The 22,731-nt window shown below is 32.7% G+C and overlaps 9 protein-coding genes and 1 non-coding gene across 10 annotated transcripts; 5 read left to right on the top strand and 5 right to left on the bottom strand.

The window, feature by feature from the left end:
* Positions 1-148: 148 nt before the first annotated feature.
* Positions 149-822, top strand: BX664DRAFT_299400 (mitochondrial import inner membrane translocase subunit tim10). The gene is made up of 2 exons (XM_051542303.1): positions 149-376; positions 472-822. Exons 1-2 carry the CDS (start codon positions 267-269, stop codon positions 626-628), a joined length of 267 nt encoding a protein of 88 aa, XP_051399268.1. The 5' UTR covers positions 149-266; the 3' UTR covers positions 629-822.
* Positions 823-1,213: 391 nt separating this feature from the next.
* BX664DRAFT_386999 (uncharacterized protein) lies at positions 1,214-2,981 on the top strand. Its single transcript, XM_051549357.1, has 7 exons — positions 1,214-1,348; positions 1,411-1,485; positions 1,548-1,709; positions 1,781-2,012; positions 2,088-2,335; positions 2,394-2,475; positions 2,529-2,981. The coding sequence occupies exons 1-7, from the start codon at positions 1,259-1,261 to the stop codon at positions 2,912-2,914; spliced, it is 1,275 nt and encodes a 424-aa protein (XP_051399267.1). The 5' UTR covers positions 1,214-1,258; the 3' UTR covers positions 2,915-2,981.
* Positions 2,982-3,070: 89 nt separating this feature from the next.
* Positions 3,071-3,451, bottom strand: BX664DRAFT_336284 (uncharacterized protein). The gene has a single exon (XM_051546056.1). It carries the CDS (start codon positions 3,433-3,435, stop codon positions 3,217-3,219), a length of 219 nt encoding a protein of 72 aa, XP_051399266.1. The 5' UTR covers positions 3,436-3,451; the 3' UTR covers positions 3,071-3,216.
* Positions 3,452-3,736: 285 nt separating this feature from the next.
* On the top strand, positions 3,737-6,180 carry BX664DRAFT_336283 (U3 small nucleolar ribonucleoprotein complex, subunit Mpp10). The gene is given in 7 exon segments (XM_051546055.1): positions 3,737-3,912; positions 3,973-4,318; positions 4,334-4,396; positions 4,457-4,665; positions 4,745-5,172; positions 5,233-5,496; positions 5,565-6,180. 7 exon segments carry the CDS (start codon positions 3,771-3,773, stop codon positions 5,958-5,960), a joined length of 1,848 nt encoding a protein of 615 aa, XP_051399265.1. The 5' UTR covers positions 3,737-3,770; the 3' UTR covers positions 5,961-6,180.
* Positions 6,181-6,509: 329 nt separating this feature from the next.
* Positions 6,510-7,646, bottom strand: BX664DRAFT_161293 (uncharacterized protein). The gene has a single exon (XM_051539939.1). It carries the CDS (start codon positions 7,616-7,618, stop codon positions 6,761-6,763), a length of 858 nt encoding a protein of 285 aa, XP_051399264.1. The 5' UTR covers positions 7,619-7,646; the 3' UTR covers positions 6,510-6,760.
* A 945-nt stretch (positions 7,647-8,591) lies between these two features.
* On the top strand, positions 8,592-13,600 carry BX664DRAFT_299394 (uncharacterized protein). The gene is made up of 18 exons (XM_051542302.1): positions 8,592-8,875; positions 8,952-9,093; positions 9,161-9,327; positions 9,415-9,601; positions 9,683-10,007; positions 10,061-10,169; positions 10,255-10,469; positions 10,557-10,654; positions 10,737-11,065; positions 11,141-11,223; positions 11,287-11,539; positions 11,596-11,758; positions 11,820-11,928; positions 12,006-12,115; positions 12,200-12,857; positions 12,923-13,042; positions 13,112-13,247; positions 13,299-13,600. Exons 1-18 carry the CDS (start codon positions 8,752-8,754, stop codon positions 13,424-13,426), a joined length of 3,456 nt encoding a protein of 1,151 aa, XP_051399263.1. The 5' UTR covers positions 8,592-8,751; the 3' UTR covers positions 13,427-13,600.
* Positions 13,601-14,328: 728 nt separating this feature from the next.
* On the top strand, positions 14,329-16,176 carry BX664DRAFT_374631 (lipase; the record flags this gene model as incomplete). The annotated part of the gene is made up of 9 exons (XM_051548701.1): positions 14,329-14,848; positions 14,958-14,986; positions 15,069-15,129; positions 15,183-15,279; positions 15,335-15,432; positions 15,497-15,583; positions 15,661-15,744; positions 15,800-15,878; positions 15,951-16,176. 9 exons carry the CDS (start codon positions 14,329-14,331, stop codon positions 15,988-15,990), a joined length of 1,095 nt encoding a protein of 364 aa, XP_051399262.1. The 3' UTR covers positions 15,991-16,176.
* A 979-nt stretch (positions 16,177-17,155) lies between these two features.
* Positions 17,156-19,929, bottom strand: BX664DRAFT_248238 (Metallo-peptidase family M12-domain-containing protein; the record flags this gene model as incomplete). The annotated part of the gene is made up of 10 exons (XM_051540266.1): positions 17,156-17,235; positions 17,293-17,678; positions 17,765-17,906; positions 17,961-18,158; positions 18,213-18,308; positions 18,380-18,450; positions 18,522-18,837; positions 18,893-18,918; positions 19,282-19,608; positions 19,664-19,929. Coding segments are annotated over 10 exons (1,908 nt in total), but the record flags the coding sequence as incomplete, so codon positions are not given.
* A 1,130-nt stretch (positions 19,930-21,059) lies between these two features.
* Positions 21,060-21,133, bottom strand: BX664DRAFT_t84. Its single transcript has one exon. It is a non-coding gene; the product is annotated as a tRNA-Val (tRNA).
* Positions 21,134-21,789: 656 nt separating this feature from the next.
* On the bottom strand, positions 21,790-22,632 carry BX664DRAFT_282662 (uncharacterized protein; the record flags this gene model as incomplete). Its single annotated transcript, XM_051541571.1, has 2 exons — positions 22,081-22,632; positions 21,790-22,020 (listed from the first exon to the last, which is right to left on the bottom strand). Coding segments are annotated over exons 1-2 (765 nt in total), but the record flags the coding sequence as incomplete, so codon positions are not given.
* Between the last annotated feature and the right edge of the window lie 99 nt (positions 22,633-22,731).

Here is a 22,731-nt window from a genome sequence, read left to right as displayed (position 1 = left end):
TCAAACCAATTTTAGCTATAGTGAAACCTTGATCTCTTTACATTCAGATAATGCATATATATATACATGCCTATGTAAATGTGTGTGTTTTTGTCTTAAGCTTGAGGAAAGAAGATTTATTGATGAATGAGAATTATTCTCATGCAACGCATTGTGACAGGTCAATGCCGGAGATTCAAACAAGGTAAAAAGAAAACAATTGAAGGGGAAATTCCCTTTGTCTCTCTTTCGTAGACATATATATTTCCTTTTCCCTTATAATCAGCATGTCATTCTTTGCCGGTAGTACGCCTATGCGACAACAACAAGCCATCAATCCTCAAAATATCATGATGGCTGAACAAGAATTAGAAATGGTCACTGATCTATTCAACCGGTAAAAAAAAAAAAAAAAAAATCCCCCTTGTCAATTACAAAAAAAAAACAAGTCTGTAGTCTCATTCTCTCCTTTTTATATATTTTATATCTTAGTATATCTGATTCATGCTATACCAAGTGTTTCAATAAACAATACGAACAAAACGAACTTTCTGGTCCGGAATCTAGTTGCATCGATACATGTGTCTCCAAGTTTATGGAAATCAATACCAAAGTTGGGGAAAAAATGCAAACAATGGGTCAACAATAGATACTTATAGAAATAGAAATAGAATTTTATATTATTAGTGATGATGGTTTTGTAATAACTCAAATTTATCTTGTAGATTTTTTTTATTATATATAGATTGGATTCAAATAAAGAAATGATGGACGTTAATCAGGTGTATTATAGAAGGATGATGGCTGATGATTTATTTTTCCTGGAGGAGAGGAAGGGAGTATATGGATAAGGAGTGGTGAATAAGGACAAAAAACAAAGGATTAAATCAAATATAGAAGAGGAGTAGGTCATTCACTGAAAGAGGAAAAAAAATAAGGAGGATAGACATCATATGGCCTTTTTTTTTATACGCAAGTAGGTTGGAGAAATAAGGAAAAAAAGCATGAGTAAAAGTGATGTTATATATAAATGAAGAAACAATAAAATCATAGAGATTAGATGGGGAACCCGAGATTGTTTTTTTTTTATGCATATTTTCATTGGTTGTATGATCAAATGTGTATAAATTAAAACTCTTTTACTTTGTTATTTTTTTTTAGTATCTCTTCCTTCTTTTTCTCTTTCTTTCCCTTTCCTTTCTTTTTTCTCTTTCTTTTTCCTTTTTTTTTTTTTCTTTTCCCTCTTTACTGTTTCCGTCATTATTTTTTTTTTCATACAATGACAACAACATCCCTTGATACATTAGATTTGATTAGAGTCATGGAAAATCAAATCGTACAATGTCAACAGATGAATACACTTGATGAAGTAAGTAAATAGGGAGTAAAGATAGTAAACAAGGGGCTGAATTAATGATAATGATTTCTCAGGAATACGTAGGACTATTACAAGAAAGCAAAGAAAAATATCAAGACTTGTGTAAACAAACGGATTATTTACAAAAAGTAAGTCTCTTTTTTATTTTCTTTGTCTCTATGCAGATAACTCAATTTTTTTCCTTGTATAGAAAATCATCATGATGAAACGAGAAAACACAAACTTGATGAAAACTCAGCAACGACTAGAAACACAAGTGTATGCACAAGATCAAGAATTGCAGGGTACAAAGAAACAAATAACTACCTTATGCCGGCGTAACAAAGACTTGGAAACTCGATTAGAATTGGAAGTAAGTTTTTTTTTGTTTTTATTTGTTTATACGATAAAGCAGTAAGGCTGATTTTTTTTTTTTTTTGAAAGTTGAAAAATTATGAAGCTGATCGATTATCGTGGCACCAAACAGAAATGGAATTGACATCCGCCATCAAAAAGTGCTCCTCATTAAATAACAGTCTAAATCCAAGAAGAACTCGTAGTGCAACAGCATCCAACGTTTTTCATGCCCCTTCTTCCAAAATCATAGACGATAGAAACAATTTTTGCCATCATCCTTCTTCCTCCTCATCATCATCATTTATTCAATCAGAAAAAAGCAAGTTCCCAAAAAAAAAAATCATCCAAATTCCTTTTTTTTTTTTTTTACTAAGCTTTCTTTTTATATATGTAGATGATCATAGGCAAAAATTCAATTTGGCCAAGATACAAGCTCAAGAAAGATTGCTGGCAAACTTACAATCAGAATTGGAAACACAAAAGCTATCACATTTGGAGGCTATACAGGAACAATCTGACAAATTGGCATCGGTGGTCAAGGAATTACAAGACATCAAGGAATTAAATCGTACACTGATGGAGGATAATGAAGGTTATCAAATGTTATTGACCGAAAAAACAATGTCTGGTGCATTTCTAAAGGTAAAAAAAAGGAAAAAGGTAGTGATGGATACTAATCATCTCTTTTAATATATAATAGAAAGTAGAACAAGAACAACCCTTTTCTCTTGCTACAGAAATAGGTCGTATGCCTCCAATCCATGAATCATCCATCATTCAAGGTAAACTATAGAAAAAAAAAGTCTTTTTCTTTACTTATTTTCTTGTATTTTAGAGTTGACAGATGAAAACAAAACTTTGAAAGAATCCAACAAGGCACTATCACTGTATATGAACAAGATCTTATTGAAAATTGTTGGTAATCATGAATTAGTGGATGTTTTGAATATAGATGAAGAAGAACCAGGAAAGGATAGATCACCATCACCACCTGTCGTACGAAAACCGGACAATACATCATCAAAACCACAACCAAGGGAACGTCGAAGTACTATTTCTTGTTTTCGTCAATCAAAAGATCAAGGTTGGACCAAAGCACTGAAAAGAATGACTGTGATGGGCTGGAATAGTAGTAGCAATAGCAGTAGTAGTAGTAGTAGTAGTAGTAGTGAGAGTAGCAACAATAGTAGTAGCGATGATGTAGCGAATGCAACCAATTGAATAAAAATTGAATTTTTTTGGACTCTATTGAGACACCATACAATCATCATCAACATACAACAATCACCAGCAACATACAACAATCATCATCAACGTACAACAATCATCATCAACATACAACAATCATCATCAACGTACAACCATCATCATCAACATACAACCATCATCATCAACATACAACCATCATCATCAACATACCAGTCATCACCTTCATACATAGACCAATATATTTTTTTATTTCAATAAAATAAGACAACACGTCTAAATATATATTTATCTTTATTCTATATCAAATAGCTATTCTATAGTATGTGTATGTCTCTGTGTGCTACGTATATGTATTGAGCATATCCTAATCTATAAATGTAAATAAATAAATTAAAAAAAAAACATAAAGTTGTTGCATTGATCCAAGTTGTCAGAAGATATCCCAAAATCTCAGTTTCCATAATATAATCATATCCAACAAAAGAGAAGACGAGAAAAAAAAAAAAAAAAGTTGATTCAAAACCATAAACCATGCCTCTTTTCTTTTCGATATCAATTAAATCAAAGAAAAAAAAAAAGAGTAGGTTACTGTGTTCAGCATCCACCTTTTCTTTTTATTTTTTTTTTCTTTCTTTCTTCTGAATAGTTCAGATTTGGCTAAGTGATATATTCATCATTCAACTATTGAAAAAAAAAGAAAAGAAAGAGTTTTGAAGCAAAAGGTGTTCCTCTTTTTTTTGAAATTCCGGGATGTGACTTGGTGCAGCTTTATTCTTTTTCCAAAAAAGATTCGTCTGTCAAAAACTTTTTTTTTTTTCTCTTTTTAACTTTTTCATTTTTATACCTCTCTTAGACTTGGATCTTTATCATGGTGGCCAAATTGAAAACAAAAAAGTCAATGACAACTGACTATATTGAAAACGTAGTGAAAAAACCTCAAGTATTCTTCACTGCCAATCCAAAACTAGCTGAACAATCTATATCTTTGACAAAACATTATTTTGATACTGGTAATAATAATAATAAAATTGTTATTCTTATTAAATACTTATTTTTTATTATATTTATAGCCAAAGAACACCAAGAACAAGAGTTTTCTCCATTTACTGAATTATTAACAGAAGGTTTTGATCATGATCAGATCTGGGAAGAACTAGCTACACAAAACGAACCTTTCTTGAATTATTGCAAATCATCTTTGAAACATTGGTCCAACCCTTCAGCTTGGAACTCGATCACCTCGGAAGATGAATTGGAACAAGATAATGACGACGATATGGAACAAAGTAGTGGTGAAGAATTATCTCAAGCTGACATGGATCAAGACGATGATATTTACTCTGGAGAAGAAGATATACAAGAATTTTCGGATAACAACAGCAATAATGAAGACGACGATGATATCAATGACGATGATATCAATGACGATGATATCAATGACGAAATTCTCGGTAGTGAATCTGAAAATGATGATGATACTATGGAAGATGATAGGTACAACAAAAAAAAACGTCAATTGAAATGATAGAACTAACCTATATATGTATAATATAGTACAGCTGTTGATACTGGGAAACGATCAGAAGTAGATGATGATTTCTTCAATTTGGATGAATTCAACACATGGACGGAAGAACAAGAAGCTTTGGATATGCAATCTGATCGTGAAGAAGATGATGAAGAAATTGATTTTGACAATGATTTGGAAGCTCTGGATGATTCAGACGATGAAGAAAATGATGATGACGATGAACATGCTCAAGGTAAGATAGAAAAAAAAAAAGAAGAAAATATATTCAACAGTGATACTCAATCTTTCATTTTTTTTTAAAAAAAAAAAAGATATCACATTCAAGGACTTTTTCTTGCCACCTGCCAAACCAAAACGATCCAGTGAACCCAGGAAACAAGTCAAATTTGCCAGCGACAACGAAGAAGAAGAAGAAGAAGAAGAAGAAGAGGAAGAAGAAGAAGATGAAACACCCAAAGTACGTGGACTTTTCGATGAAGATGAAGACGAACAACAAGATCAAATGACAGCTCATGAACGTCAACAAGAACGACTTAAGAAACAAATTGAACAATTTGAACAAGAAAATATCGAAGGACGACATTGGACTTTACAAGGTGAAGCTTCTATCAAATCACGACCAGTCAATAGTTTATTGGAAGAGGATATGGAATTTGATCAATCTGTCAAGCCTGTGCCTGTGATCACTCAAGAAACAACCAATGTATTAGAAGATATGATTAAGAAACGGATTAGCGAAGTAAGTAAATATTATTATATTTCATTTCATTTATTTATTTATTTTGATTATTTATGACAGGGTGATTTCAATGATGTTGAACGAAAAGCTGATCCTGCTGCAAGACCTTGGTTACCTTCTAAACGTGTGGAACTGGAAGATACCCAATCTAAAAAATCACTGGCTGAACTTTATGAAGAAGAATATGTCAAGAAATCTACTGGTGATCAATCCAACGAAAAAGATGAAGCTTTACAAAAGGAACATGATGAAATCTCTGGCATGTTCTCATCATTATGTGAAAAACTGGATGCTTTAAGTAACTTCCACTTTACTCCAAAGGCGGTAAGTTACTTAACTCTCTTAAGATAAATATCCACTCACTTTTTTTTTTATTTATTATTATTATTTAGGCCAAGGCAGAATTGACGGTGGTCAGTAATGCAGCATCAATCAGTATGGAAGAAGTAACACCTGTGAATGTATCGGAATCAACATTATTGGCACCTGAAGAAGTATATGAAAAACAACAACGTGATGTGAAAGATCAAAGTGAAATGGATCAAGATGAACGCAAACGACTCCGTAAGCAAAAGAAGATGGAAAAGCGCAAGGCCAATGCTATCAAGGAAAAGGAACGCGAATTACTTGCCAAATCAAAACCTGCTTCAGCTGGTGGTTATGTGGATAGAGAAAGCAAGACGAAGGCTGTCAAGGATTTGATTGGTCAAAAGAATGTCACTGTGATTGGCAAGGATGGCAAGAAAATGAAGCAAGACAAGTCAATCACTTCGGCATCTCTCTTCTAGTTACATTGTATAGTTTCTCGCACACATTATATATAATATATTCATATACTCATATTTCATTATTCTCATTAAACCCTTTCATTTGTTCTTTTCCTTTTAGTCTACACTTCATTCTCTTTTTTTTATTTTTTTGTATTATTCAACAATAGACGTTGGGAATCTTTCTTTCATGTATTTGAAATAAAACAAAATAAAATAAAATAAAAAAATTGGGATACACATACTCTTATAGATTGAGATATGTAAAGATTTTTTATTTTTGTAGAAAGAATATGTACATAGATAGTCAAGTAGAGTAGATGATGATTCTTTTTTTTTTTTTTTTGGGTTTTGATTTTTTTTTACATAAGACAGTGGGATGATTTCAGCATAGTAAATTAGAATGGAATGGGAAGATAAAATGGGTGATCATATGTGAGACTGTGTTCAAAACAATTATAGATATAAAAAAAAAAAAAGATAGAAAAGGTAATTTTACATCATATGGGGAATAAGAATAAACAGTAAACATGTGATATAAGTGACGGGTATACAAAGATAATCATAAAAACTAGTCAGATCATAAAAAAACGTTTGCAAAAACTAAATAATCAAAAAGAAAAAAAAAGAGTGAAGTGGAGATGGATCCAATCATGGGGTATCATGTTGTAGTAAGGCAGGTGTGAGAGAGAGAGAGATATACAGAAGGAAAAAAAAAAAAAAGATATGTAACAATAATAACAATAAAAAAAAAAGACAAGAATAATAAAGTAGTAATAGTAACAATAATAATAGTAATAAGGGGAAGAAGAAGGGAGTGATCATTGAGTTGCTGTTCTTTTTCTACGCCATTCCACTACATTACTTGATTCAGTAGATATCGTCCGGACCAAAGGTTCACTTGCCAGTTGTTCATCTTTGCTGTCACCCATGACAATTTTGAATCGGCCTTTGAGAATAACACGAGGTTTTGTAGGAAGGTTGTTAGAATGACAAGTATTAAGAGTAGACGCTGACGATGACAAAGTATCATTTGTTGATACATCCGAACATTTGTCAGTGGTAGATGGAGGCTTTTCATATATATCCTTTTTCTTTTGATGTTGTTTTTGTTTTTGTTGATTTTCTCGCTGCCAAAAACGGGAATCCCATATAGGACATCGTGTTGAAGAATATGATGTCATACAAGGCACTGATCCATGCTGGGAGTTTGTCACTTTAGTTGTCAGGTGTCGTAATTGACTATCATCTAAAGTCAAAGGTTGCATCCCATCATCGTCATCATCATCATCATCAGTATCATCATCGGATTCTTCATAATGAATATCATCATTGGTCATGTTGATGTTAGATAATTTAAAGTCACTATAATCATCGATCTTATCTTGATGATTTCTTCCACGCTTGATTTTAATACCAGCCATAAATGCAAATTGACTTGCTGTAAGATCTTCAGTTTGAACAGTCGCTTGAGGTCGTCGTATGAACTTTTCTGTTGCCGCTGCTGCTACTGTACCAGATCTAGAGTAGTGTTTTGAAGAAGGTGGTATCCATTTCTTTGATAATCGAATCAAATGTTTCCGCCACCTTGCCCCTGACAATGGTCCTGTCGTTCTACTGATGGAAGAAGATGAACTGGACAAACTAATAGGAAATGACACTGGTCGTTGACATGACATTATGAAATATAAAAAAAAAAAAAAAAAATACAATAAAATACAAAAAAAAAAAAAGAAAGTGAGAAAAAGAGAGAAAGAAAAAAAAAATGAGGAGACCAGAGTGATTGTTTTATGGTTTGGGAGGAATTTACATAAAAGAATTACAAGTCAGCCCTTAATGCGACTGAGCCAATTTCTCGCCAAGCGCAAAATCGCCTCAAAATTATTCCTTCGGTATCCTTTAGAATTTTCATCTCCTTAAATCTTTTTTGATTTCTACTTTGACTTATCCCATTGATGTCATTTGATTATTCTTTTTTTTTTTTTTCTTTCATTATACTCGTATCTTTTTTTTCCCCTTTTTTTTTTTTTTTTTTTATTATTCCCTCATATTCTAACATAAGAAAATGCAGCCACGCGGTCAAATATGCACGCATCTCTAAAGAAAAAAAAAACGCAAGACATCTTGTCGATCTTTTTCTCGTCTTTTGTTTGGTTTTGATTATGTAAACAGTACTTCTCATAAAAATGCATCTTTTAACTCATCATTGACGATCTTTTTCTTATCCTACCATCTTTCTTCCTTTTTTTTTTTTTTTATCTTGATTAAATCTGGGATCATATGTATTACAACTTTTGACAATAAAGTTTACTCCATTGTATTGTCAAGTTTTCTTTTTAGTTTATATTATATAACAATTCACATTATTATTTTATTGATGATGAACAATGTCTCTATCAAGTATACGCGATTTTTTGAAAAAAGACGCTAAAAAAAAAAGAAAAAAGAAAGGAAGTCTATTCAATACCATAAAAGGTATCTCATTTTTTTTTTGGTGGATATTCTTAGCCAATGACAGAGAGCAAAAAGTGAATATATGGGAACATTTTTTTTTTCTCTTTGTTGCATTGCAAAGGCACCTTATTTATGATTCCGTTTTTAACCCAGCGTGTAGGTTGCGTTTTTTTTTCTTTTTTTCTTTTTTTTTTTTTTGGCTCTAATTTTTTTTTTTCTGTTCTGTCTACCTTTCTCTCTCTCTCTCTCTCACGCACTTACACGCAAACACATACACATTCATATTCCCGTTATTTTCTACTTTTTTTTTATTCTCTTTTCTTTTATTTGACCACTTCTTTTTATTGATATTTTTATCATGGCCTTCAAGGATATTAAGAAGGCAGCTCATCCTCAACTTTTACCAGATATTCCTTCTGATACTTCCAATATGCAAGAACCTGACTCATTCGTAAAATCTACAAGACCAAGTGTAAAAGATGGTAATAACTCTTGTTTGAACTTTTTTATTTAATATCATCATTGACTTATTATTTATTATTTTGTCAATAATACTAGAAACTCTCTTCAACCAATTTTTACCTAAATCCAATGACCTTGAAACTGAACACGAAGCTGTCTATCATTGGAATATTACAGATTGGAAATCCTTGGAAGCAAAAACTAGAAGTCCTGCCTTTCAAGTAGGTGATATATTTTGGTAAGTTTGAAACAAAAAGGAGAATAAGTTATAAGAAGATGACTCATTATATATTTTATTTATAAAGGCGAATCTTATTGTTTCCCAAAGGCAATAACCAAAATGACTTTATCTCTGTCTATCTGGAAGTATCTGATCCGGTGGAACAAGGACTCAAAGATAATTGGCATCATTGCGCGCAATTCACCTTGGTGGTATCCAATCCTGAAGACCCAACGAATTACTATAGTAATAGTAAGTCTGCTTTATATATAGAAAAAAAAAACATTTGACTTATCCTTTTTTTTTTTCTCTCTCTCTTTCTTCTCTTAAATTTTTTAGATGCTGACCATCGATTTTCTCAAGAAGAAGTGGATTGGGGATTTACTAGATTTTATGACCTCAAGTTATTACAACAGAACATGAAGGATGGAAAGGGACCTTTCTTAATCAACAATCAAATCACCATCTCAGTTTTTGTACGTTTGGTAAAGGATGAAACAGGTGTATTGTGGCACAACTTTGTAAAGTAAGTAGGCAATCCAAAAGGAGAAAAGAAAAAGAAAAAAAAAAGAGATTAACAATTTATCCTCCCTCTTTTTTTCTTTAGTTACGATTCACGAAAGGAAACTGGCTACGTTGGAATGAAGAATCAAGGTGCAACTTGTTATATGAACTCTTTATTACAATCACTCTATTGTACCAATCTTTTCCGTAAGGCCGTATATCAAATTCCTACCGAAAATGACGAACCAACAAACAGCGTGGCATTGGCATTACAACGATGTTTCTATAATTTACAACATGATGAATCTCCTATTGGTACTACCGAATTGACCAAATCTTTTGGCTGGGATTCTGTGGAAGCTTTTATGCAACATGATGTACAAGAATTTAATCGTGTTTTGCAGGATAATCTTGAAGTCAAAATGAAGGTAAGGGAGGTTTATATCATGATCATATTCAATAATTTATTTTTATGTTATAGGGTACACCTGCTGATGGAGCTATTTCTGATTTATTTGAAGGGAAAATGAAAAGCTATGTCAAATGTATTAATGTGGATTATGAATCATCACGGGTGGAAGATTTTTATGGTAAAAAAAAACCAATATATATAGATATAGATAGAAAAAATGACTTGTATTCTATTTGAATCTGATAATGTTTTTCTTTATGTAGATATCCAATTGAATGTCAAAGGGTGCAAAAATTTATATGATTCATTTCAAGATTATGTGGCCATGGAAACATTGGAAGGTGAAAACAAATATCATGCTGAAGGATTTGGATTTCAAGATGCGAACAAAGGGGTTATATTTGAAAGTTTCCCACCAGTACTCCATTTGCAATTAAAACGCTTTGAATATGATTATATGCGAGATACAATGGTCAAGGTAAGAAATAAAATATATATATTATATAATATGAAAAATTATATTGACTTGCTTGACTTATATATATATATATATATATATATATAGATCAATGATCGACATGAATTTCCTGAAGAAATCAATCTTGATGAATTTGTATCCAAAGATGCTAATAGAAGTGAACCATACGATTATGTTTTACATGGGTAAGGGATTATCTATGATTACATAAAAAAAAAAAGCAGGAATACTTATTATATATATATATATTGATCTATTTTATTGTAGCGTACTTGTACATAGTGGCGATCTTCATAGTGGACATTACTTTGCTTTGATCAAGACAGACAAGGAAGGAAAATGGCTACGATTTGACGACGATCGTGTGACACCAGTGACAAAGAAAGAAGTCTTTGAAGAAAACTTTGGTGATGATGCAGTGGTTAGTCCTGGTGGTAACAACTTTTCTCTATTGAATGGTGGTCCTCTAAGAACAACAAACAATTCTAGACTGATGAAACGATTTACAAATGCATACATGTTGGTGTATATTCAACGTAGTAAATTAAACAAAGTCTTGGCTCCAGTATTAGAATCCGACATTCCCGAACATCTGAGTAAGTGTTAAAACTAGTATAAATTTATGATATACTAATTGTTTTTTTATTTTTTTTTATTTATATGAATGTCAGAACAACGAATTACTGAAGAACGAGTAGCTGTTGAGAAAAAGAGAAAGGACAAGGAAGAAATGCATTTATATGTCAAGGCAGCTGTAAGTAGATAGAATTTCGTCATACATTAAACAAATCATTGATTTATTCTTTACATAATATAGGTGCTGACAGATGAATTATTTGAAGATCGACAAGAATTTGATTTGGCTACGTTTGATGATCGTCTTTTACAAGCATCACCAGGTGTAGAAATATTCAAGGTGCTGAAATCAGATACAATCGCATCATTTAAAGATACATTAGTGAAACATTATAAATTGGATAAGGACAAGGTACGACTATGGAATGTGATCTATCGAACAAATGAAACTGTCAGAGTAGATCAACCATTTACACCCGACGAAGAACGTGGAAGTAAGAAACAATGTTACTTTTTATTTTTGTCTTGAAAACTCATCTTTTTTTTTTAGCCATGGAAAGATTACGTGAAAACTCATGTACCTCTACACAATTTAGTGGATTTGCTAAACTCTATTTGGAACATGTGGCATCCCCTGCGAAACTATTGGAACTCAAGTCTGATGATATATTGATATTCATAAAGTACTTTGATGTGCAAAAGCAAAAAATTCGGTAAGTTGCTCTCTTTTTATTATCAGATAGTATATTGACGTGATCTTTTTCTATTCAATAGGGGTTTGGGACATACATTTGTTAAATCAAACGAAAGAGTTGGAGACCTTATTCCTACATTAAACAAAATGATCAATCTACCTTCAGACACATCCATTGATTTGTATGAAGTAAGTAGAAACAAACAATATATATATATATATATGCTATAATACTCATTGATCATTGTATTTTTTTACATTTCTAGGAAGTCAAACCATCCATGATCGATAAAATGAATCTGAAGCAAACTTTTCATCAATCCGAAATTCAACATGGTGATATCATTTGTTTCCAAATATCAGTATCAGAAGAAAAGTAAAGTACAATTTTATTGGGAAAAAGAGGAGCAGTTTTTTTTTTATTATTATTATTTACGTCTTTTTTTTTTTTTTTTGATAGAGCATTGGAACTTCAAAGTCAAGGGAAACTTGCAACAGTACGGGATCATTACAGAAGTGTACTCAACCGGGTAATGGTTCTCTTCAAACATAAATTCGACAAACGCGACGGGAAGGAAGTGAAACTTGTGACGGATCGATTTGCGGACTATACAAAGGTGGTGCAACAACTAGCGGAAAAGCTTGATGTCGATTGGAGCAAGATTCGATTGACCTCAGCACATGCAGTGTCACACCAGCCCAAAGAAGTGATACCATTCCGAGCTCGTTTACAGCTGAGCCAAATGGCTTTTGGTTTACCTCGTGCGCATGATTATGTACATGCTGTCAATATGGAATCTATCGCGCCGTTGCCGGTGATATATTATGAAATTTTGGATGTCAGTATGGCGGATCTGGAATCGAAGAAGACATTACAATTGATCTTACTTGGACCTGGTGGATTACGTGAAGAAACAACCGTGGCAGTATTTGTTCCTTCTATTGGCACAGTGACAGACATTATTTCTGCTCTTGATTCAAAAAAATGCAAGTTGGATATCTCACAACCTGAACTATTACGATTATATGAAGTCATGGATGGGAAAATCACGAAAGAATTCTCTTTGGATCAACCTATTGATAATGTGGGTGATAAAAGAGCCACTTTATATTTGGAGGTAAGATTATATTGAAAAAAAAAAGAATTCATTGACTTACTTTTTTTTTATTATTATTATTATAGCGTATACCTGATGATGAATTGTTAATGGATATGGACAATGATCGTTTGATTCAAGTGGTACATTACAACAAGGATCCTAGTCGACTACATAGTGTTCCTTTTCGATTCACAGTCAAAAAGGTAAAATAAAAAAGTAAAAATAAATATAAAAATAAAAAAAAAAAAGATATTTACTTTTTTTTTTCTCAGGGAGAATTATTTGATGAAACCAAAAAAAGATTGCAACAAAGATTAGGTTATGGCAATAAGGAATGGCAAAAGGTCAAGTTTAGTGTGATCAAGAATATTCATTCACTGGAACCTGAACTTGTCTATCTCGAAAAAGGTAATGAGTTATAAGAAAAGAAAAATGAGGGACTAATTTGATATATGATAGATGATCTTATACTTCGTGATACCAAGATTGGTGAGGATGATGCACTTGGATTGGAACATATAGACAAAACATCAAAAACTGGACGATTCGGTGGGGCATTCGAACGAGGCATCTTTATTCGCGGTTGAACAATATGAGTATATCAGCAAATGTTGATATAGTTTTTTTTTATATTATTATTTTTATTGTTATTATTATTATTATTATCATGAACAACGGCGTCAATACACTTTATACACATCTAGTTAGTTTGCTCGTTTAGTTAGTTTATGTTACCTTCAATAAAAATAATATTCTTCTTGATGATGGTACTCGTGTTTGTGTATATTTATTTGTTATTCATTGTTATTTTCATTATGGAAAATGACAGCAAAGTGATATAAATCTAATGATACTACTATTCATTGCCAATGGCAAATATATTTTCCACAAAAAAAAAAAAGAATCAATCTCCCCCTTTTTTTTCCCTACGATTTCCGTTATTTTCAATGTATGTTAATAATAGACCCTTTCTTACTTGTTTATCCATATTCAATGATGTATATTTCTTCTTTGTTTTCTAAATGTAAGAATACCACGAGATAAAAAGCCGCCAAATATGGAAAGTGAGCGCGTTGAATGCTTACCTAAAAGTAAAAATTCATTAAAGTGATCGAAACTCAGCAATGAACAAATGGGCATTTTTTTTTGTTTTCCATTGATGATGTTATTTGTTACTATATTGAGAATTGAGTTCATTACTATATTCTACATCCTTCCGTTTTCTATGATATGGTTGGATACGACTTTAATTGAACAGAAAACAAAGAACAAGATCATGTTACACTCTTCGTTCCCATTCTTCCGTTAAACTTATGCTCCCTTTTTTTTTCAATACAATATTGTGCTACATGATTTTTCTTGGATTTTTTACAAAAAAAAAAAAAAAAGTGGAGAAGAGTCTTGTCACACCAAAGCATTTATCTGATCAAACTTCAAGTATAAATACTGCTTCACTTTTTTTCTTTTTTTTTGTTCAATATCAACATCAATGGTTTCTTCATCATCTTTGCTTATTCTTTTGTTCTGTGTGTTCCAAGCCACATCTGCCGCCAATGCCACAGTGCCATTCAAGCTTCCTTCCTTGATCGCTGATCGTACCAAGATGCCTCATGTTCTTCCCAACATCCCATTGGATTTGGAAGAAAAAGCCATGCAGATCAATGGTCCACTCCCTAAAGAAGAACCTTCCAAATATGGTCTTGCCCTGAATGCCACCATGGATCCCCTAGCCTCTCCTTATCATTTGGAAGCAAGAGATGAAAACACCTCCATCGCCTCCCGCTCCACTGTGGCGGTGTTGAAGAAACATGCGTCCTTGGCCTTCATCAGTTACTGTCGAGCTGTCGTCCCTGGAGGTAAATGGCCAGATAAACTCAGTAGCTGTCCCACTTGTTTGGATCATACCTCTGTTCAAATGATCGCTCCCATTGTCTCTAGTGATATCACCGATGCTTCTGGTTATGTTATTCGTGATGATACTCAAAAAACTATTTACTTGGTCTTTAGAGGTAAAAAAAAAAAAATTTTTTTTTTTATTCCCCCACATTTTTCTTTTTTTATTTTCAGCTTCTTTTCTCCTTTCTCATCACTTTTTTTTTTTTTTTTTTTACGATTTAGGTACCAGCTCCTTTGGCAATATTCTTGCGGTAAGTCTTAAATATATTCAGTTTCAATATATACTCATCTTTTTTTTTTTTTTTTTTTTTTTTTGCCATTTCTATCATATAGGATTTTAAATTCTTCTTGGGTGATTATCCTCCTGTTGGTAATGGTGCCAAGGTGCACAGAGGTAATAAAAACGTTTGCATTGGTTCATGGCAACTTAGCTTTTTAACTGTTTAGGTTTCTACCAAAGTTATATGAAGATTCAAAAACAAGTGCTTTCTGTGATGACCGACCAATTGACCAAATATCCTAAATACCGTGTCACGGTTACTGGGTAAAGCACTTATAATATATAATCCTTTTATATATACTTATCTTTTTTTTTTTAGACATTCTCTTGGAGGTGCTTATGCTACTTTGGCTGCTTTGGATCTGTATCAACGTGATAAACGATTCAATCCCAAGAATATGAATATTATTACCTTTGGTAAGAATAAAAATATATAGACTTATGATTTTTTTTTTTAACATGAAATTGGATATATATATAGGTGAACCTCGTGTGGGCAATCCAGCCTTTGCTGCCTATGGTGTCTCTACCAAGCTCGAAAAGAAACGTGTTGTTCATAACAGAGACGGTAAGAAGAAGAAGAAAAAAAATTATATGATTGAATTCTTTCTTATCAAGCTCAATTTTTTCTAAAAAAAAAAATAGTTGTTTCTCATCTTCCTCTTATGAAGATGGGTTATTTGCACTTTGGAACAGAACATTGGCTTCAAAAGGACCAAAAGACAGTTAGTAAGTTCATCATATGTATGAATAGAAATGTATACTCACCTTATTTCTTAATTAGAAATTTGCCAATCTGATTATGAACTTGAAAACTGCTCAAACAGCATTGTTCCCCGTACCAGCCTTTTGGATCATACCAAGTAGGTCACTATCACATACTTGATTTTTTTTTTTTTTTTTACTCATCTCCTTTTTTTTGTTTACTGAAATAGCTATTTCTACGTTGATATTGATTTTTGTCTTTTTGGTTAATATAACCATTTAATTTAGTTACCCATGTACTTTTTTTTTAGTATAGTTTAGTTTAGATTTTGATGATTGGAAAACTTGTTGAAACAATAATAATAATAATAAATAGAGTCACCAATATATCTTTTACTCTCTCTTCTTTTTTATACTTGTTTCATTTTATTATTAGACATCGATATATGAATGCTGGATATATAAAATAATGAGTTTTACTTGCAATGACAGGTACGATTTTTTTTAAAAAAAAAAAAAGTGGAAAAGTAGCCAAAGCCAATGACTACAAACATAGATAAAAAAAAAAGGTCATTTTATTATATATATAGTGTTTGGAAAATAAAACAAAACGGAAAAGAATATAATACAATAATAAAGGACTACCCGGTAAGGGACAAAATAAATATTATAAAGAAAAACATACAAAGAAAAAAGATAGACAAAAAGAGGGGTATTTGATAAATAGATAAAGAGTAATAAACTAGGCATTGGAGGATGCCCTACGATGAGATCCAGTAGCCATGACAATTGTTGGTCGTTCATCTGTATGATCCGTGTTGTGAGTCAATACGTCCTTAGCGGGAACTGTCGATAATGCTGTTGTCCTGATGGGATGATTATTCCTTCTTGACACAGGAAATGATACGTCATACTGATGATCATCGTTCATATCTCGAAACGAATTCAGTATTTGATTTTCATTCACTGTGATATCGTATGTCTTTGCTTGTTGTTGTTGTGGTAATACTGACAATGAATAAGGTTGACTTGGAGTGCTAATAGTACGTAATTCCCATGATTCACTTCGTAAACTGGAACCTGTGGTTGTTCCTGCTGCTGATAATGAGTTTTGTTGACTTCCGATGCTACTATGTGCTGAATGAGTCCCACTATCCAGACTTTTACTATTGATAAATGGATTGTTGCGTTGTGGTCCTTCATCGTTAGTTGTTGTTGTCGAAAGGTTACGATTATTCAAATAATCTACGTCATTTCCACCCATCCCTCTCATACGACCACCACCACCACCACCACCACCACCACCACCATCGTAATGATTATCCAATCGAGAACTTGCTATGGATGATGGTCTAGAGTTCTTATCCTTGCCTCCTGAAAATAGATGTTGTCGGTATCGTCGCCGAATATACCATCCAATCAATGCTATTAATCCAAGTAGAAAAAGTCCACCAAAGATAAAAACAGGAATAGCAATGTTTTTATTCTTTTCCACCCAAGCTCTCACAGTATTGGCTACAAAAAAAAAAAAATCATCAGTATTGATCATGATACGGATGATATATCACTTACAGAAACCAGATCCTACACATTTTCCAGAACGACAGAATCCAGCTAGACCACATTCAGTACCATCCAAAAACATTCCACTGAGTACCAAGCAATTCTGAGAGTCTAATGGATCCGCACAACTGATACTACACGAATCTTCTTGAAAGGGACATTGTTGAGTGATATTGAGTCGTAATCCACGTGCAGTACATTGTTCATCACGAGAAGTACATACGCCTGAAGCACATTGCATTGTTCCATTTGAGCATGAAGTACCATCAGCATCATATACATCAGGAGGACATTGAGACGTTAATCCAGTACATACTTCTTCTGTATCACATTCAGATGCTGCAGGTCGACAAACAGTATCTTTTGGTGCAATAGCACAATTAAGACAGCATTGACTACTATAATCACTATTAAGAAATAAATAAATAAATAAGAAGATGTATAATAAGAATGAATGCAATATAAAATATAGGTTACTTACTCGCAAATAGCACCAGCTTTCAATGTACAATTCTTGGCAAAACAACATGGACTATCGGTACGTCCAGGATCACACTGTTCACCAGGTTCAAGAATACCATTCCCACACATAGAGAAAGTTGAGTTGTTGATATCACCAGGAGCTACCAAAATAAATAAAAGTTAATTCATATGATCATCTCTTATTTCAAACTTACATTTCAAACAGTATCCAATATTTGGGAAAGAGCTACATATGTCAGTAATGGAACATGGACTAAAATCGTTTGTTGAAACATTGCTTGTAGGATTCATAAGATAAGTTTCGCCAGCACTACATTTAGTAGGACTAAGAGGACAACAAGCACATCCATTTTGACAGGAACATGACTGAGCAGCACAATCATGAATGGCCCCTAAAATGAAATGATAAATTAAACGTCCTTCCTTGAGATTCTACCTTTTCTTACCAAATCCATGACCAATTTCGTGTGCAACCACTTTCCATTCTTCTCTAGTAATAGATGATACTCCAGTACCAGATACCCAATCATATAATCCGTTATCTAGAATTGAAAACAGAAAAAAAAAAAAAAAGGAATTAGATGAATGTCAGAATAAAGGGTTCATCTTTTACCTTCAATTTGTTGAGAAGCTTGATATTCACATAGTTGACTTAACCAAGCAATACCCACTTTGACACCAGTACTAAAAAAAAAAAAAAAAAAAAAAAAGTTGAATATTTCTAATATATTTGTACCGTTTTTTTCTCTACTTACGCGCATTTCGTCATAAGATGCCATAAAGAAGCTTGATCATCTCCCCTTTGTCCTCGCCAAAAGCTAAAATCACTAAGACGATTATTGATAGTATAATAGTTTGAGCAGTCTTGATTCCAATTCATCTGTTGACTTGGTTGTTGTGGACATTGAGATGTTGACATTTGCATATAAATTAATCCTAAAGAAACGTTAAACGTCCTTTCATACACAGCAGAAGCTACATTCCAATCTGTCACCATTTGTATCTTTGCCAACCGAATACCACCATAAGATTTGACATAAGAACAATCAGCTGCTGCCCCCATAAAAGCAACTATAAAGATAAATAATAGTGAGTAAAATATATATATATATATATATATACTTACTTTTCCTAGAATTCGGACATCCTTGACTGATCGGTGCATCACGTTTTTCCAAGTTGGAAACTATCAAGTTTCGTTTTCTCTTGTTCCATAATACATCAGGTGGTATAGATCCCGTCTGTGTTGGTGGACTGCCATCATTGTTGTCATTAACATCGTCTCCAGTGTTCGTGTCACCATTATCCGTATCATTACTGTCGTCATCATTGTCGCTATCGTCATTACCACTGTCGTCATTATCACTGTCGTCATTATCACTGTCGTCATTATCACCGTTACCGCTATCATTGTTGCTGTCATTACTTTGTCCCGACGTATCACCGTTGTTTGGTGATCTAAAAGGCTGGGCACCACTGAGTTTGCGATTGTACGTCAGTTCTTCCATAGCACACATAACATCGTTATAAAAATAGGATGACCAATTGCCGTGCCTTGAATGGTTTCCATGTAATTTTCGTGATGATAATGATGATGAAGTTTGGGAGAGATAATTATCGAATGGTATATTGCTGCTAAGCATGATAGGTGATAAGGAGGAAGAAGAAGGAGAATCGTCGTCATGAATATCAGAATCGCGATAGATGACCATAGGCCAATGTTCAGGTAGATATGGATCATCGTTTCGTTTGTATAAATGATAGTTATTGTTTGTTTTGATGTGATAAATATCGCCTTGATAAGAAAATGCACCTTCAAATAGAGGATATGGATAATCATGTCTAATAAAAAAAAAGGTCAGAAATACAAAGGAGAAAGAGTCTATAATAAACTTACTGAATATCATGACGTATAGTGATTCTTGCCCAATGATCAATATTCGGTGAATGTATCTTGTCAATAGGTTGATCAAATGGAATAACATGACCTTTGAAAATACGAAATTGCTCAGGTGTAATAGCTTGGATCGTTTCCGTACCGTCAGGATGTAAAATAGTTTCTGTTGCCACAGGATGGAATAAGTCAGCATTGGGAGTCAGTTGTAATATGAAAGATTGATCATATACTTCAAATTGTAAAACAAAATTATCGTCATGCTGTAAATGACTATGATGTTGTAAAGAAGATCGTTTAATAAAAGAAGAATGTGGACTAGAATGAATTAGTTGAATCGAAGGATTGTTGATAGGTGCTATTTGACCAAGTCGATTTTGTTTGGTAGAAAAAGCTATAATAATAATAAAAAAAAACAGTATTAAAATAATTATTCATTTAGTAAAAAAAAAAAAAAAAAAAAAAAGAAGAATTTTCTTACCATGATTCTTCTGTAAGAGAAGAAGAATGCTTAGCAAGAATAAAGTCCAAAATATAAAGGTCATGATCTTCTTTTTTTTTTGTTAGAATGTATATAACCAAAAAAAAAAAAAAAAAAGAATTCAACGACAATCAATAAAGTAGAATAGAAAGAGTAAACATGGATTTCAAAATGATATTAACAAGAAAAAAAAAAAAAAAAGAAATGTATAAAGATGAAAAGAAAAGAAAAGAAAGAAAAAGAATATCCTTTTTTTTTTCGCTAATAATAAATTTATTATTCAGGGACCGATTCTATCTATTGTTGAAATATCTTTTTTACTTCATCATCCATTTTTATAATAATAAACTATTTTTTATTTTTGTCTATTTTTTTTTTTTTTCATATGATAGTAAAGATGGATCCCGCATCATCAAAAGGAGTCTATATTAATTAAAAAAAGATCACTGCGGTTGGAAACCAAAACATGAGATTACCATATTTGTTACGCTATTATACTTCTTTCAAGTTTCCCTTACTATCTCAATACTGATTGACAGCAGCAGACAATAATATATATTTATACATATCCTTAAAAAAAAAGAAATAGAATTGAAAATAAAGTAACATTATCTTTCTTTATGAAATAAAGTATTATCACTGCTATAATGACAAATATCGAAAAAAGTGGCTACAACATGTCATCCATTCGCTCATCATTAATAATAAAACTTTTTTTAGAAAAGAAAGGTTAGAAACAAAAAGGGCAATCAATTAAAGAATGATATTCTTTTCTAGTTTTTGTAAATCGTTACCTTTTTTCTTTGATTAAAAAGTAAAATCAACTATAAAAAATAATCATTGGAACATATCCAAACATGAAAACCCTTTGATTCTTGTGTAACATATAAAAGAATTTAAAAAAACAAAAAAATTGAATGGTTGCTAGCAGATTCGAACTGCTGACCGTCTGTGTGTTAGACAGACGTGATAACCAACTACACCAAGCGACCATTTTTGGTAATAGACTTGCATGTTCATCGTGCGGGAAAAATGAAAAAAATCATTCAAGTTTATTCATCTTGGCGGTGTAGATGTAAATTTGATATGAAGTTGAACAAAAGGTGAACAAACTTGAATCTTATTATTGTGTACCTTATGTATGATACCGACTGTAGTATAACCGAATATTGACGAAGACGATAATGATGATGCTAGTTGATGTTAATACTGATGATGGATAATTATCTATCAGTTATATGGGAGAGTAGATACTAATAGTAAAAAAAAAAAAAAAAAGGTCCCAAATAAGGAAGCTGGTAAAGATAGAATAGAGTATAGTTTTTATTTAATAATAGTAGACAAGTAACTAGGAATAAGATAATATAAGGTAAAATATACTGTAAATATAATATATATGATAGGTATAAAGAAAAAAAAAACAAGACTAAAAAATAAGGGACAAACAGAAAAAAAAAAAAAAAGTAAAAAAAAAAAAAAAATAGATTCATCTTAAACGTGAAGACAAGATGGAGAGCTTCACCCGCAAGGAGGTAGGTACCAGAGAAGATGGAGAAGGAATTGTCAGTTTCGAAGATTGACTTGTTGCTGAAGAGATTGAACGAGCAGTTTTCTTTGTTGATACCATTGCTGTGTCATTCACACTATCATGGAGAGACCATGTCTTGATAGTTGTCACTTGTTGTGTTTTACCGACATCTTGACTTTCCAACATGATTTCTTGTAAAGCCAATTCCCAGCTTGATTCTTTTCCATTCACCCATTTCTTGACATTAATCAAATCATTAGCAAGAGACCGAATACAATGCGCGTCGTCAGAAGATATCGAACGAAGAACGTTGTATGCCAAAGGGATCCGTTGTATGGTTGTACTTGTTATCTGTTGTTTTGTCGATAATAAAAAGGTAGGAGGATGGTCCAGTCGAATGCCATTGTTGACATCTTGTTTCAAATTGTTTTGTAAAATATGAGCTAATTCTGTATAGAGTCGAGGGACGGCTACTCGCATGCTGACTGACCGAGTGGGCTTGTTGTTGATACAATAACCGCCAAATGTAGGAAGAGGAGGAAGTTGTCGTGATGTTGTTGCTGCAAGTAATGCCTTGTTGATTTCTTCATCCACCATGTTGATAAGCACATCCACTGCTTGCCACCGTGTACTATAGTTTGCACCACAATCAATAGCTATTTTCCCCAAGAGTGAAAGGTGAGGCAGACATTGATGAGCTTGGTTAGGACCACATTCGAAATATGATTGGTCTTGGAAACGTTTCAGTGAAGTGGCTAATTGAGTACCAGGACGAGGTTGAAGTCGCAATGAAAAAATACGCGTTGCTTCCCGATGACCGTGGGGAATAAGTAAGTGTGCTGTGCCGTGTAGTTGGAAAGGATCTAAGTTAAATTCTGTAAAGTCAGGAACATCCTCTTGGTCTAGGCGTAAAGGAGGTAAATCCTTATATATAATAGTTGTCATTGTGTGAACTAAGAAAAAAAAAAAAAAAAGAAAGAAAAGAAAAAAAAGAAAAAGATGCAAAGGAGAAAAATAAAAAGTAAATTGGCCCATTATCAATGATCGTAGCACAAGAAAACT

The sequence above is a fragment of the Halteromyces radiatus genome (assembly GCF_025201355.1).
Source record: "Halteromyces radiatus strain CBS 162.75 chromosome Unknown BX664scaffold_5, whole genome shotgun sequence".
In the NCBI taxonomy this organism is placed as follows: Eukaryota; Fungi; Mucoromycota; class Mucoromycetes; order Mucorales; family Cunninghamellaceae; genus Halteromyces; species Halteromyces radiatus.
The sequence above is the reverse complement of the archived record's forward strand: the minus strand, read 5'-3'. Positions and strand labels throughout refer to the sequence as shown.

Excerpts from the sequence above, each read along its gene's own strand:
- BX664DRAFT_299400 (XM_051542303.1), top strand. The coding sequence starts at position 267 with ATGTCATTCTTTGCCGGTAGTACGCCTATGCGACAACAACAAGCCATC. Across the intron at positions 377-471 it reads GTCACTGATCTATTCAACCG|TATATCTGATTCATGCTATA; the intron begins GTAAAAAAAAAA and ends TTTATATCTTAG.
- BX664DRAFT_386999 (XM_051549357.1), top strand. The coding sequence starts at position 1,259 with ATGACAACAACATCCCTTGATACATTAGATTTGATTAGAGTCATGGAA. Across the intron at positions 1,710-1,780 it reads AAACTCGATTAGAATTGGAA|TTGAAAAATTATGAAGCTGA; the intron begins GTAAGTTTTTTT and ends TTTTTTTGAAAG. Across the intron at positions 2,476-2,528 it reads TGAATCATCCATCATTCAAG|AGTTGACAGATGAAAACAAA; the intron begins GTAAACTATAGA and ends CTTGTATTTTAG.
- BX664DRAFT_336284 (XM_051546056.1), bottom strand. The coding sequence starts at position 3,435 with ATGGTTTATGGTTTTGAATCAACTTTTTTTTTTTTTTTTCTCGTCTTC.
- BX664DRAFT_336283 (XM_051546055.1), top strand. The coding sequence starts at position 3,771 with ATGGTGGCCAAATTGAAAACAAAAAAGTCAATGACAACTGACTATATT. Across the intron at positions 4,666-4,744 it reads TGACGATGAACATGCTCAAG|ATATCACATTCAAGGACTTT; the intron begins GTAAGATAGAAA and ends AAAAAAAAAAAG. Across the intron at positions 5,497-5,564 it reads TCCACTTTACTCCAAAGGCG|GCCAAGGCAGAATTGACGGT; the intron begins GTAAGTTACTTA and ends ATTATTATTTAG.
- BX664DRAFT_161293 (XM_051539939.1), bottom strand. The coding sequence starts at position 7,618 with ATGTCATGTCAACGACCAGTGTCATTTCCTATTAGTTTGTCCAGTTCA.
- BX664DRAFT_299394 (XM_051542302.1), top strand. The coding sequence starts at position 8,752 with ATGGCCTTCAAGGATATTAAGAAGGCAGCTCATCCTCAACTTTTACCA. Across the intron at positions 10,008-10,060 it reads ATCTTGAAGTCAAAATGAAG|GGTACACCTGCTGATGGAGC; the intron begins GTAAGGGAGGTT and ends TTTATGTTATAG. Across the intron at positions 10,170-10,254 it reads ACGGGTGGAAGATTTTTATG|ATATCCAATTGAATGTCAAA; the intron begins GTAAAAAAAAAC and ends TTCTTTATGTAG.